The sequence below is a fragment of the Colletotrichum karsti genome (assembly GCF_011947395.1).
Source record: "Colletotrichum karsti strain CkLH20 chromosome Unknown Scaffold1, whole genome shotgun sequence".
Lineage (NCBI taxonomy): Eukaryota > Fungi > Ascomycota > Sordariomycetes > Glomerellales > Glomerellaceae > Colletotrichum > Colletotrichum karsti.
Genome location: NW_024065901.1, coordinates 507003 through 520034, shown reverse-complemented (window position 1 = coordinate 520034; position 13032 = coordinate 507003). Strand labels below are relative to the sequence as shown.

At 55.6% G+C, this 13032-nt stretch overlaps 2 protein-coding genes across 2 annotated transcripts; both read left to right on the top strand.

The window, feature by feature from the left end:
* Positions 1 to 626: 626 nt before the first annotated feature.
* Positions 627 to 1058, top strand: CkaCkLH20_00112 (uncharacterized protein; the record flags this gene model as incomplete). Its single annotated transcript, XM_038882832.1, has 1 exon — positions 627 to 1058. The coding sequence occupies one exon, from the start codon at positions 627 to 629 to the stop codon at positions 1056 to 1058; it is 432 nt and encodes a 143-aa protein (XP_038751537.1).
* Positions 1059 to 4613: 3555 nt separating this feature from the next.
* On the top strand, positions 4614 to 6821 carry CkaCkLH20_00111 (uncharacterized protein; the record flags this gene model as incomplete). The annotated part of the gene is made up of 3 exons (XM_038882831.1): positions 4614 to 5037; positions 5076 to 5321; positions 5443 to 6821. The coding sequence occupies 3 exons, from the start codon at positions 4614 to 4616 to the stop codon at positions 6819 to 6821; spliced, it is 2049 nt and encodes a 682-aa protein (XP_038751536.1).
* Between the last annotated feature and the right edge of the window lie 6211 nt (positions 6822 to 13032).

Genomic DNA, 13032 nt, shown 5'->3' with positions numbered 1-13032 from the left:
TTGTCCCGTTCCCCCCCCCATTTTTTTTTTTTTTTTTTCCCCCCCCCCCCCCCCCCCCGGGCAACTCTTAGAAACCCACTCCCTGCCCGCTACGTACCTCTAATACGGACGATTATACTTTACAACCCATGCCTGACTATCAGTACCCGTACCTGGTCCGACTTGAGCTGCGCATCCGCTCCCTCATCCGTCGCGGCAAGGCCAGCTGCTATAAGAGAACCGTCTAATCCGGGGTTGACGACAGTCTGTTTCTGGATCGATACATTTGTACCACTGTTAATCCCGACAAGTAAAGCTCAGCTCAAGCTATACCCTGCAATAAGCAACGCAAGCCAAGGCACAACGTCAAACAACTGTGCGCCTCTGACTGGAGACTCCTAGCATCTATCACTCTGGCTGCCGTATCTACGTCGTTGCTGGCCCCAGTTACTACTTATTAGAAGTTGCTGGCCCCTCTCCACCGGTCATCTAGTCCAGATCGGATCAGACCATCAAATTATATATCATCTATCATCCCCCAGCCTTCTCCTCCTTCAAGTCTTCGTCACACTCGCCTCTTTCTCCAAAGATCAACATACACTCGCCATCCTATATATACGCACATCATCCCGTCTTCTCACCTTACAATGCTGTCCATCACACCTCAGGGAGATCACCACAGCCAGTCCCTCTACCTCCCCTTCAGACCGTTGTCTTCCTCGCCTCGCTCCGTCACCGACCTGCCCTTCCTCACCACCCTCGCCAGCAGCATGGGCCACAGCCTCCACCACGCCGGCAACTCCACGGCCTCGACGACAGCATCCATCAAGGACTCGGCCAGTGTAGCCCAGGCCCTCGAGATCGCCCGCGAGAGCCCCGATGGCGCCTCGGACCCGACTGTCAGCAGCATCCTGGAGAGTGCTATCAGCCAGATCTGGTCCAAGGTCACCTCCCAGCCGGAGTCGTACGTCCTGAGCCGTGACGAGTTCGCCGTCTTCAACTACTTCCAGCACCGATTCACCGGCAACAAGGTGGCCATGGCCGCCCGCAAGCGTTACTGGGATAACGCCCGCGCGTGAAGCGCAGATTCCGGATCATGCTAACGAGACAAGTATCACATGGTCTCCGAGCAAGCACCATCCTGCGCGATTCTAGGCGCATTTTCACTATGGGGTCTTACAGGCGTTGAACGGAAAACGGCGGGTGGCAAGGCTATCACGCCGGGAGTAACAACGCCTTGGAGGATCCCAGAACGGCATCTCTTTCGTCTTTTTCTCGGAACGCGCCGCATATCAACCGCCCAAGCATACCCCGTGGATGGATTCAACTAGCGAACCAGGCTCTGGTGGCCATGTGTGGCTAGGAGGAATATCTTGCAGCTTCGGATACGGAGGAGCAAGCCAAGACTCCAGCCAGTGATGGCCGTGGCAGAGCAACAGCAACAGCAACCGTAACTGCAACTGTACCCGACGCCCGCATCGCATGCTGGGCAGTTGGCAGTTGGTGCAGCTGGGCCACGTTGTTTGCCATCCACGGAACAAGCATAGGTTCCTCCGGGCCCCTTGCCTCCTTTGCAGCATTCCGCCATCCGCCATCCGCCCGCCTGTCAGCGTTACCCGATTATCCAGGACCGAAGTCTTGGCTTTTCTCACGCCTCGGTTCTCTTATCCGTCCCATATAATCTTATCAGCCCACCTGCATATCCACCACAGGCATATATCCGAGCTAATACCCGGGACCAATCCACTTATCAGACCGACATCCCTGTTCCGGGGCGTCGCCTATTCGGAAAAGTGGACCCTCGGGTCCGAGCGCGCATTCTCCAAAAAAGAGCCCCCTCACAGCACACCAGTCGACTCCCTCACGCTTTCTCTGCCTGCACCTCACCTCTCTGGCCATCAGTCTGACTCTAGGCCGTCCCCTCCACATCAGCACCATGGCGGACGTCACTGCGCAGATCGCATGCGCAGGGAGGGAACTTTGAAAAAAGTCTCCGGCAGGCATCTCTCGGACTATGTGGATGAATGAAGGGACATGCTCACCTCTTGTCCCGTTCGTGCGACATCATCCGGGAGGTCACTGGACGACAACGACTCGACAGATGCAGGTGGCCTGCTCCCTCGCCTCTGCGTCCTGATGTTTTTGGTAAATGCGGGTGGCCTGTCTGCAGCATGCACCTCGACATTTTGGGCTGCGAAATCGCAACACTTTGTTGAGAGCCGGAGCACAGTGAGCGGGGATGCGCTGCGCCTGTGTTGGGACAACACAGGAAGGCATCCAGGCCACAGGCACAGACGTCGGGCGGCTACTGTGGACGATGACACTCTCTCACGGCTTTGGTGCCATGATGGCACTTTCTCACCGTCACATACGACTTACCGCATGTCTGGGCAGGGCAGTGACACTGCCAGCAGCATCGGCTAGACGTTTGGACGATGGCTAGCACGGCCAGGTGTCTTGTCGTTCGGGATGACGGTTGGTTTCGGATCACTGCTTCACCGATAAGAGGGACAAGCCACTGGCTCCAACTCTAATCGCTTGCACACACCCCCTTTCTCGTCTGTGGCTTGGCAAGCGCTCGAGGCGTTCGCTAAGAAGCTGCCATGACACAGCAGACTGGATGCCATTATTTCATCTCCTGTGCTTGGGAAGGGTCACAGACAGGACTCATTGCGGTTCGTGTCTTGGATCGAGGAACGCGCGGCCAGTCGGGCTAAGATGAATGGATCAGTCGTGTCAGCTTAAGCTTTGGGGTTATTGTTGGAAAACCGATTTTATTGTTGGCCGGAAATATCATGGGCGCGATCTACGAAAGGGAGGCAGGCCAGTGTGATCACTGCATCACTGCACACGTTTTCGAGTTGCTTTTTGGGTTGGGAGGCTTCGGTATCATTTCTTATTCCTTCTTCATGTTACCGCTGCATATACCATGTTACGGCAGCTGGTTGGGTAATGCATTTTCACGGACACACACGCACACCCCAATAGCATGTAGCATCCTGGAAGATAGCGAAAGCATTGGAGAAACATTTGGTTTGAATCATGACTCTTGTTCCATCCACCTGGTGAGGTTCTCGGTGCGCGTGAATTCAGTGCTACTCCGAAAAGGAAGCGGCATCCTGAGGCTCGCTTACACAACCATTTCCACGCTCCGAGGAGAGGGTCCCCTCCGGTTCTGAGGCAAGGCAGACAGCACCAGCGTGGGCGTGGGCGGCCTCAGCTTGGATCTCAAGCTGGCTTTTCCCACCAATTTTAAGGTTATTCGGTGTTTTGTTTGCTTGCATAGCAGGCAAGTGCACGACCTGCAGCTGGTCGCAAATATTGGTGGGAAGCCCAGGTTGTGGTTGGCAAGGGAAACACCTGTAAGAGATGCCGTCCTTCCGCACAGCTTTGTTTTAGAAATCGCTCTTCGCGCGGCTGCACTCTCAGTTCCGTCGCTCGGAGGAAGGGCGACGCGGGCAGGCCATCGTCTAACACCCGACGAAAGTGAGGCAGAGGCAGAGGCAGAGGCAAGGCTAGACGGGCAGCAGCAATCGGGTCCCGATGTAAGTTACCTGAGGTATGGCTGTTCGGTTCCCGTCTGCGTCGCCAGATGCCCCCCAGGACGATGTTTGTTTTCACCTCTCCATTCGCTTCTCTTTCTCCTCTCTCGAATCAGCCTGTCGACCCCGCGAAACAGCCCTGGTTCAAACCATAACTCAATATCCAATTCCACCTTACTTTACTTCTGAAGCCCGTCTTTTTAGTATTCCCATTCCGGGCACTTCGGTGACCAACACGCCTTCACTTCTGCTGGTTCCGCCCATCCTTCCCGCTTCCAGTTCTCCAGGCGGCTGAGACGACGTTTGCCTGTTTCTAATGACCCCGTCACCGCTCCTTCACCCTGACCGGCCAGCATCGTAGCGCACACGTTTTTCTCGCCGGACACCAGTCGCATATACGTCAGTTCTTTTCTACCTTTGACCGGCGCTGTTCGCTTAAGCATCGTCAACCAGATTATTGGAGATTTTGCGGCGTCTACCTCGGCCGCGCGGGGCGACGGACCCCAAAGTTCCTACAGTAGGGTATCAGATTCGGAGAAAGGCTTGACACCTTGTTCCCAAGCAATATCATCCTCCCAATAATCCAGGTTAGTAAAAGACCAGAGCCAGACCTATTGTGGTTCGGCTTCCGCCTCCCCGCTCTCTTGCCCGCCGCCGCCGCCCCAAACCGTTATACTTCCAATAGATGCAGATCCACGTCTTTTATCCCGTCCTTTTTTGTGTGACCAACTGCCCGCGCGCCCCTCACCTCCCCTCCTCTGGCGCATCGCATGGCGTCGCCTAGCAGCTAGTCTAGTCTACCATCTCCGTCCTCCTCCAGCTGCTTGCACTGGCGCCAGGCTTGATGTTTGCTTTGGTGGCGCAAACCAGGTTCTGAATCATTCTGTCCCGTCCCATTCCTGACCGATTGCCTGGGACCCCGTGGCTTTGCTTTATGCGCCGTTTTGCTCACACACCTGTTTGAGGGAGGGCCTGTTTCTTTTGTCACGCGGTTTCTGACACCAACCACTAGACACCAAACCGAGAGACAGGGCAGACAGGCCTTGAAGGCTGCAGTCCGAGGCGTTACGCCCAAAGTCCCAAGGTCCAACGATGGCCCCTAGGACGCTCGCTCGGGCGCTCGCCTTGTGTCTATTTGTTCTCGTTGTAAATCCGGGCTACGTGTCTTGCCGCAATCTCTTGACGGAGACGAGGTTGACGGACGCCGATAGTCCGGTGCCAATAGGCCCTCTGCCACAAGCGGACGAGGCTGCACGGCGGCAGCGGCCACTTGAATGCTTCCAAGCAGCCCAGCCAGTGCTGGGCCCGAAAGGTCCCGTCTACCAAGAAGTACGCCGCAACAATGACAAGCCGTCGGATTCGGGATGCACAGTGCAGTTGATGGATCACTCGTTTGGCAACAGCTTCAACAAGCCCTTCGTTGGTAAGTGCGAGTCTCATGCCCACGTCCCAAGCCCGGGTCTGCGTCCAGGTCTTACGACGGGGCCTCTACCGGCGCCGGTGCTGAGCGTTGTGGGTAAGTCGGAAATAGATGTCCTGACTTGGGTCTGATAGGCGACTACAAGCCTCCCGGCTGTGACTTCAACCGCGTCATTCTGAACTTTACTGCCACTTCTGCAGGCCGCCAGCTGGACCGGCTGGCCTTGATGTATCTCGGAGACACGGAGGTATGGAGAACCTCCACTGCGGAGCCCAGACTGGCACCCGGGATCATCTGGACCTATTGGAAGGACATGACCCCGTACCTCAGCATGTGGAAGTCGAGCCAGAAGGTCATTTTCGACCTCCCCAACCTCATCGGTAAGTGACGAGTACTGCAACTCATTTCCCCGGTAGATGTAGGTGGTATTATTAGTTACTCGTCCCCCTTGTCGGTTTCGGAGATCTCGGGGTGGGGGCCAAAACGGCTAATACCGCCAAGACGACAGATATACGGGGCCATTCAATTGCACCTTGACGGCAACCTTCTTCAAGAGCGACGTGGTGACCGACAACGCACCGCCTGCCGACCAGATTGTCGCCATCTCGTCGAGGAATGCATCGTCCAACACTGGCAGTGCCTGGCAAGTGCCAGAGCGCGAGGCCGTGAGTACGGTCAAATTTCCGCGCAACGCCAATCGAGCAGTCTTCTCCGTCTCGGCCAACGGCCAAGGGACCGAGGAATTCTGGTGGAGCAACGTCCTCCAGAGCGATGCCGCGGCCTTCAATGCCACCGTCGGCATGGCTCCAGCCGGGAGTCCTTGGCGCGAGGTCCAGGTCCTCATCGACGACAAGCTGGCCGGCGTCCAGTGGCCGTTCCCTGTCATCTTCACCGGAGGAGTCGTACCCAGCTTCCACCGGCCCGTCGTCGGGCTTGATGCCTTTGACCTACGGGAGCACGAGATTGACATTTCGCCGTGGTTGCCGGTCCTCAGCGACGGCAACGAGCACACGTTCAAGATCAGGATTGTTGGTCTCGCGAATGATGGTGACCGCACGTCTCTAAACACCACCGTGGGCAATTTCTGGGTGGTCTCTGGCAAGGTCTTTTTGTGGCTTGACGAAGAAGGGTCCGTCACGACCGGACGGCCGCCTACCGTCGACATTTCGGACCCGGACGTCAAGCTCACGGGCCGCACGCTGAAACAGAATTCGACCGGCGCGAACGAGTCTCTGGCGTTCAACCTGGAGGTGACGCGTTCAATCTCTGTCAGGGGCGAGGTCGTCACCAAGAAAGGCACCAAGAACCCCGTGTGGAGCCAGAAGCTGCAGTACAGCAACAACGCTTCCATCAGCGAGTTCGGCCGAAACGGGTTCAACAACTTCATAATCACCGGCACGGACGAACTCAGCGGGCAGGGTTCGTATCGGTCTACGTACTCGTTCCCGCTGATCGTCGACCAAGTGTCGAACATGACAGCAGCCGGCGATCTCAGTCTCTCTGCAACGCTATTTCAAGAGTTGAAGTTGGAGGTCGAAGGCGCCGGGGTGTACCCGACCGGGCTTGAGGTGTACAACAACCCATCGAACCGCAACATGCCGATGCCGGGACAGGGACCGCCGGGCCAGTACAAGATAGCCAAGCTGTCGACGTTCCGCAACGGCACCGCCTCGTTCAACCAGCCGGCGGACATGAAGAACAGTTCGGCGTTTGGCACGATCCGTCAGGTGTTCCGGTTCAGTGGCGGTCGAGGAGACGGCGCACGTGACGTGGAGCTATACTCGCGCAGGGTGCGGGCATCCAACAACACGGTCTTGTCTGATGAAGAAAAGTCTGCCGATGGGACACCGAGGGTAATCTCGTCGGAGAAGGCCAATTAGGATCGACGAGATTGGTTTGAAAGATGTGATGACAAGAAGACGGGCTCAGTTCAGAGGTTTCAGACCCTCCTCATAGAGTCTACGGATGGATACGTGGTCATTGGAATCATGGACAAACTGACGTTGCCGGAGTCCGAGTTGGACCGACCAGCTGGGTTTCGGTTTGTTCACTAGCTGGGGTTTAGACGGGCATAAGAGCGCTATTGAATGGCCCAAGTGCCCTTTTCTGAACCCTTAGCTCGCCATGGGCAAGGCCAAAGGTGAGAGAAAGCGTCTCACCTTGAATTGCTGTTGCACTGGCCAAAATCGGGATTTGCTTTTAGAGTTTCGGGGTTAGAAGTAAGCGGCGAAATGGCCGTCATTAACCCCAGTTTTATATGTCGGAGGAGCCACGGTGCCACGGAGCCACGGAGCCACGGAGCGACGGAGCCATGGCGAAAGAGGCCAGCCGAGAGCAAAGTGCTGCTGTGCCAAAGACAGGGAAGAATTAGGTTAGCACAGCCTACCAAAAGGAATCCTGAGGATTTTTAAGCTTTTATGGCGCGGCTGCCAGGCGTCGCCTCCCCTTTCTTCCCTGGCAGCGATCTACTTCGATCCCGTCACTTACAAGATACGTATTCTGGTTGGTTGTGGGAAGACGAGACTGAGATGAAGAAAGCAAAGAGCTGACCACAAGTGAACCAATACAGAGTCTTGGGAAACTACCGACATTTTCAGACACGATTCTCTCCGTCAGGTTCATTGGTCATGGTTGATTGTGGCACGACACTCACATTGTTCTCGTATGGATCGAGGGTGAGGGTGAAGGGTGAGGCGTGTGGCGTTGCGTGGCCCTGCAAGCACATGCTCGAGGGTCGGACGCACTGCCAAACTCTAATTCTGTTACGGCAAATCACAAATCCCATCCTTCGTTTTCACTTGTCCCTTTTTTTTATTTTCCCGGACGGTCTGCTCCACTGGCATTCCCGTCATTCCCGCCCTTCCCTTCTTCTCGTCCCGATCCCATGCTGTTCACTGTCACAACTCTCCACACTCATCCATGGAAAGGCGGCAAACACCCAGACAGAGACCGTGGGTTGGTTGTCTACGTACCGGGCAGCAGCAGCAACAATACGCGGCCTCTCACCTCTCTCTATCAGCCAGTCCGTAGGTAGGCGGCGCACCAGCCTCCTTTCAGGGCGAAGCTTAACGGGCAATGTGCTCGATCAAGCCTCACCACTTCACATGAAGCCCGGTAGTCTGGGACAGAAGAAACATCACACACGCCCCCTTTTTTTTCCAACATCACGGCAAGACTTTGATCTGTCCATCAAGCAGAGGGGGTCAGGACGGAGAGAACGTGACAGGAAGGAGAGAGAGACACACGAGAGTTAGGGGGTAGCATCTCTCCTCAGAACCACTCACACGTCGATCGTCGATACTATGTGATGACTGCCAAAAAGTCCACACTACCAACCAAGGGAAAACCTTAATTTCTGGCTCTCGACAAGGGAAAGCTCTCAACTCTCACACACACAAAACTCTACGCGGTCGTCAGATGTCCAACCCGTCGCAGATAAGCTTTGGACATGCTATTTTGCCATCTGGCACTGCTTTTTCTCCCGTGTGATCCATCATCCAACTCCCGATGATCACGATCAACCCTCTCTTCACATCGTGCCAACCGATACTACGCTACGGGGCGGCCGCCCCCCTCTGATCTGAGTCTGGAACAGGCGAGGTCGTGTGCGTGTGCGTATCGTATCGTAGGAGCGCAGTTGACGCCGACCCTTACGCGCCGTTGGCTATGTGTTCCCATCTCGCTACTCTGTACAGCAAGTCGTGATGGTTTGTCGTCGTTGTCGTCCTTCCACCGCGACGGACACTCTTGGCGTTTTCGGTCCCTCCTCTTGTCTTTCTCCTTGACCGGTTACGAGTGGCACCAAGAGAAAACCAAGCTTTTCCGATTTTCCCTTCCCCCTGTGCTGTGGTTCCTGTGGTGGTACAGAGATCATCGCAACCGAACTTCACTTGCATCCTGCAGGACCCGAACCACCACCACCACCCCTCGTATATCGTTTGGATCCCGTTAGGGTACTTCATACGGGAACGGGATGGGGATAGGGGTGCCGAATCTGGCAGATGATGAGGCGAACCGGGGCCGGTGATTGGAGGAGTAGGCGGGTTGATGTGAATCCCTCTTCCCCTTTTTTTCTGCTTTGCCTGGCAATACGTGCTTGCTGCGGCGGCGGCAGAAGCAGCAGCAGTGAACCATCGATCCTTCTTGCTTCCTGCCGCCCTGTCTTGGCCAACCTGAAGTACACCGTACACACCCCCTTCAGGGCCGGGCAGGCGGTAGACAAGGCCGCCCAGCCCCTCCTCAGGGGCCGTGAAAAGAAGGTTTAGAGCCGCCGTGGGTGCAGATGCGGGTCGAGGGGGAGGGGTCACGCAACGCGACGCAACGCAACGCACGCCACGGGAACCGCGACAACGCGGAGGCCAGCGGAGTCGAGGGGGCGTGAGATTCTCTACCTGAGAAGAAGGAGGAGGAGATGCAAAAGGGCGACCGGGGTTCGGATTCGATCGATGGGATGGGATGGGGGTGTGATGCCGTGACCTAGAACGGGATACGTGTGTGTACGTTACATTACCCCATCCAGACGTGTACATACACGGGATACAGGGCCGCGGGCAGGCAGGCAGGCAGGCAGGCAGGCAGGCAGGTCAGGGCAGGGCAGGACAAGACATTTTAGCCAAGACAGAAAGACGATGAGGACCAAGGGCTGGGTAAGGCAAGGTCAAAGGTAATAAGCGAAGGTGGTGTGGTATGAAGCCCGTTGGGTGTTTGATAGTGGTATATGCCTACTGCAGTAGTGCTCTGGCGGCTTCTCTCACCCACCACCCGCCGAGCTTTCTTCTTCTTCACAACTGCAGAAAGAGTTTCACGTTTCGTGTTTTCTAGAAGGTTTCCCCGGAACGGACTTCAGAGCTTGGGGGAGGGGGGGATATTGGGGGGGAACCGGGTTTCGACGCCGGGTTAGGCCAAGCTGGCCATGTGCCATCGCCGTCCTTCCCCCCACCATCATCCCCCCCCCCCCCTTCTTCCTGGTGGTTGTTATTGTTCTGTTCGCGTTCTCCTCGTCGGTGTACATAGTAAGCGCTGAAGCAACAAAGCTTCTGTTGGTTCGTCAGGGCCCGCCGCGCGGAAATACTGTCGCGCGGTGTGTGTCTGTCAGACCGACACACGACGGGACCCGAATACACGGCAACACGGCTCGCTCAGGGGCGCGCTCGGAGGTGCCTTTTACCTTTTTACCTTCAGCCGGGTTCGATTTCGACCTCGAAAGCTGCGGTGAGGACGCAGCAGCAGCTGTTGCTGTTGCTGCTGCTGTTGCTGCGCGGTAGACCCGGCCGGGTCCAGCCACATATCTTCTTCGTCCCCAAAATAAGAGGGGCGTGGCTGTATCTAGGTGTCAACTCTGCAGCGTGCGTGTGCCGTAGTCCGGAAAAGCTGCGGTATGCGATGCGGATGCGATGGCATTCAGGCCGTTGCGTTAGGGGACCTCTGGCGCAGAACTTGCCAAGACAGAAAGAAAGAAGGCCAGTGAAGTTTCTCGGGACCGAGAACGGCAAACACATATACCATGTAGTAGTAGCTTCTCAGCACGGCACCTGCGAGAGAAGACCACTATGGTAGGGAAATCCCAAGAAACCGGGGCTGGGGTAAAGGACGGCGCCGCCAGATGATGGTCTGACGCTGGCTCGAGTGTGTTGATGTTGGGACTGAAGGACTGGTCTGAACCTTGTTAATGGAAATGGGTGGAAAGCTATACTCGTATTAGCCAACTGCGTTAGACCGCCGCCCCCAAACCCAAGCGCCGGCGTCAAGAAGGACGTGGCTTTCCTGGGCCTCTGCGTAGTGCGGATTGTGTCATCCACGCCGACGACAACGGGCGAGACGACGAGTGTCGAAAGCCACGAGTTTTGTTTTGATATCGCCTGTTCGTCAGGCGCTCCAATACACCATCTCGGTTCGGAGAGATTCTGGTGATTGCACCTGACGGGGCCGGAATACACAACAAGCATGGGTGAGGATTTAGAGTTTGGTGTTGTCTTGGTGTAATATGCCACGGGCTGTTGTCGGGTGCGTGGTTGCTGTCCTGGTGGTGGTGGTCTAATGTTTCGCGGCATGCCCATGGTAGGGCCTAGATGAAGGTCTACGGACGGACTTCGCCCAGTATCATACATTTCTCTGCTTTGCTATTTGGCTGCTCCCGCGATTACGTCCCTGCCCTGCGTCCTGCCCGATGAAAAGGTCCGCATTTAGTCCATGTTTGGATATGTGACGTACATGTAGTAAGTAGTAGTAGTCATCGGCTCGAGAGCCGGGGTAGGGCAGGGCGAAGCGGGCGCACGCCTCTGGCAAGGCAGAGCGGGCGTCGCGATGCATGACATATGCCGATGACATGTTCATCCCGTCCGGGCGGCAACCGTCAGAGCTTTCTTTCGAATCTCGAAGTCAGTTTTTTCCCTCGATTTGGAGAGAGTCTTTTATTTTTAACCTTTGCTTGATTTGAGAAAAAAAATAGGGGTATCATATCCGTCCGTGTTGTGAGCCTCGGTCTGGTTTATGCTTTCTCTTCATCTCGAACAAACATATGATGAATGACAAAAAAGAAAGAAGGAACGAGTTTTGCCTGTGCCAAAGTTGACTTTTACTGAAGTGATTTGAGGAGAGAAAGACTTTTCGTGATGGGAGCCGTGCCAGCGGGCTTTGCGCAGGGGGAAGCAAAAAAGCTGGGACGCGTGGTGAGATGCTATTCGAGAGGTTGGAGGATACCACGTCCGTTTTGCCCAAGTCTGCTGCAGTAGGCAGAACCTTATGACAATGGCTTGTCTCTCCGGTAGCAGGACATCACCAAAAACCTTCTTTTCTGATGTTCTTGTCGTGGTGGTGCATTTCTGTACTGTCTCTGCCCGCGCCACACCCCACAACTCACTCCCCTACTTCGACCGTGCCCAGCCTCGGACTTGGAGAGTTGGAGAAGCAAGTTGGGGAAAGGGAGTGAACGAAGTGAAGCGTGAGGGGAAGAATGGTGAAGATGGGCATGGGCGTGGGCGTTTTGGTCGTCCCTTTGGGTGCTGCACCACGAGAGTCTAGCTAGCGTCTCGATAGTGTACATGCGAGAGAAGTACCGAGGCGTGCGGTCTGAGAAAAGGGGCCTGATCAGAGAGAGGGAGAGAGAAGTCGACGCTGATACCGCTTTGCTGCCGCTGCGCCGTTGGACCAAACCATTGCTCCCCTCGAGGTGCGTGAAGGTGCAGGCCCATTAACCACGCTAGTTTTGTCATTCATTAGGAAGCCAAGATGACGAGGGTTGGAGTTTTGTCGGAGTATATTCCGATTGTCAAGCTTGTTGGAGAGTAGAGTTATCGAGGGGGAGGGGGCGTGCCACACAGCATGTCCATCCTCCTCGGAATCCACCGCCGAGGTGAACTGAACTATAATTTTCTGCTTGGCTTGTAGTCAGAGATCGATAATCAGACAAACGAACGCACTGCCAGGGCCAAACATAAGTGAGATTGCGACGTGTGAAAGGCAGTTGTGAGTCTTGAAAGTGTCAAACTCTCTTTTCGCCACCGCCACGGTAATAATCGTCGTCACCCCCTTTTCTTTTCCCCTGCTTCTTCAGGTCGCGTTTCGAGGCGTGGATGGTGTGGGATGAACCAAAACTCTATTGAAGGCAAGCTTGCAGAGAGAGAGAGAGAACTCAAACCCGCAGGTTGTGTGGTTCGAACATGAATCCCGTGAAAGCGCGAGCGAGCGAAGTTGACGTCCAGGCAGGTGAAAGGCAGGATATGACGGACCAAGACGCGAGACGTACAGAGCACGTTTCGTCGGGGTTGTCAGTTGGTCCCCTGGGCCTTGTCCTGATCTTCGGTGACTTGCATCTGGAATCTGGTTCCCTTTTTTTTGGTCCCAGGCTCATCCCTTCTTGGTCTTGACATCGTGGGGTTGTCGGAAGGTGTTGGGGCGTAGAGTCGGGACCGCAGCTGATGACGGCTGGATTTCCTGATCTGGATATACGAATGGAACAGACCCGCGATCGCAACACGCGGCGCAAGACGTGTTACGCGTATCGTGAACTTTTTGTCAGCATCACTAAGACTGAGAGAGCGGCGCCTTGACCAGTTGGTCATCGGACCAAGAAGGTTTGAAGAAAGGTTTTCC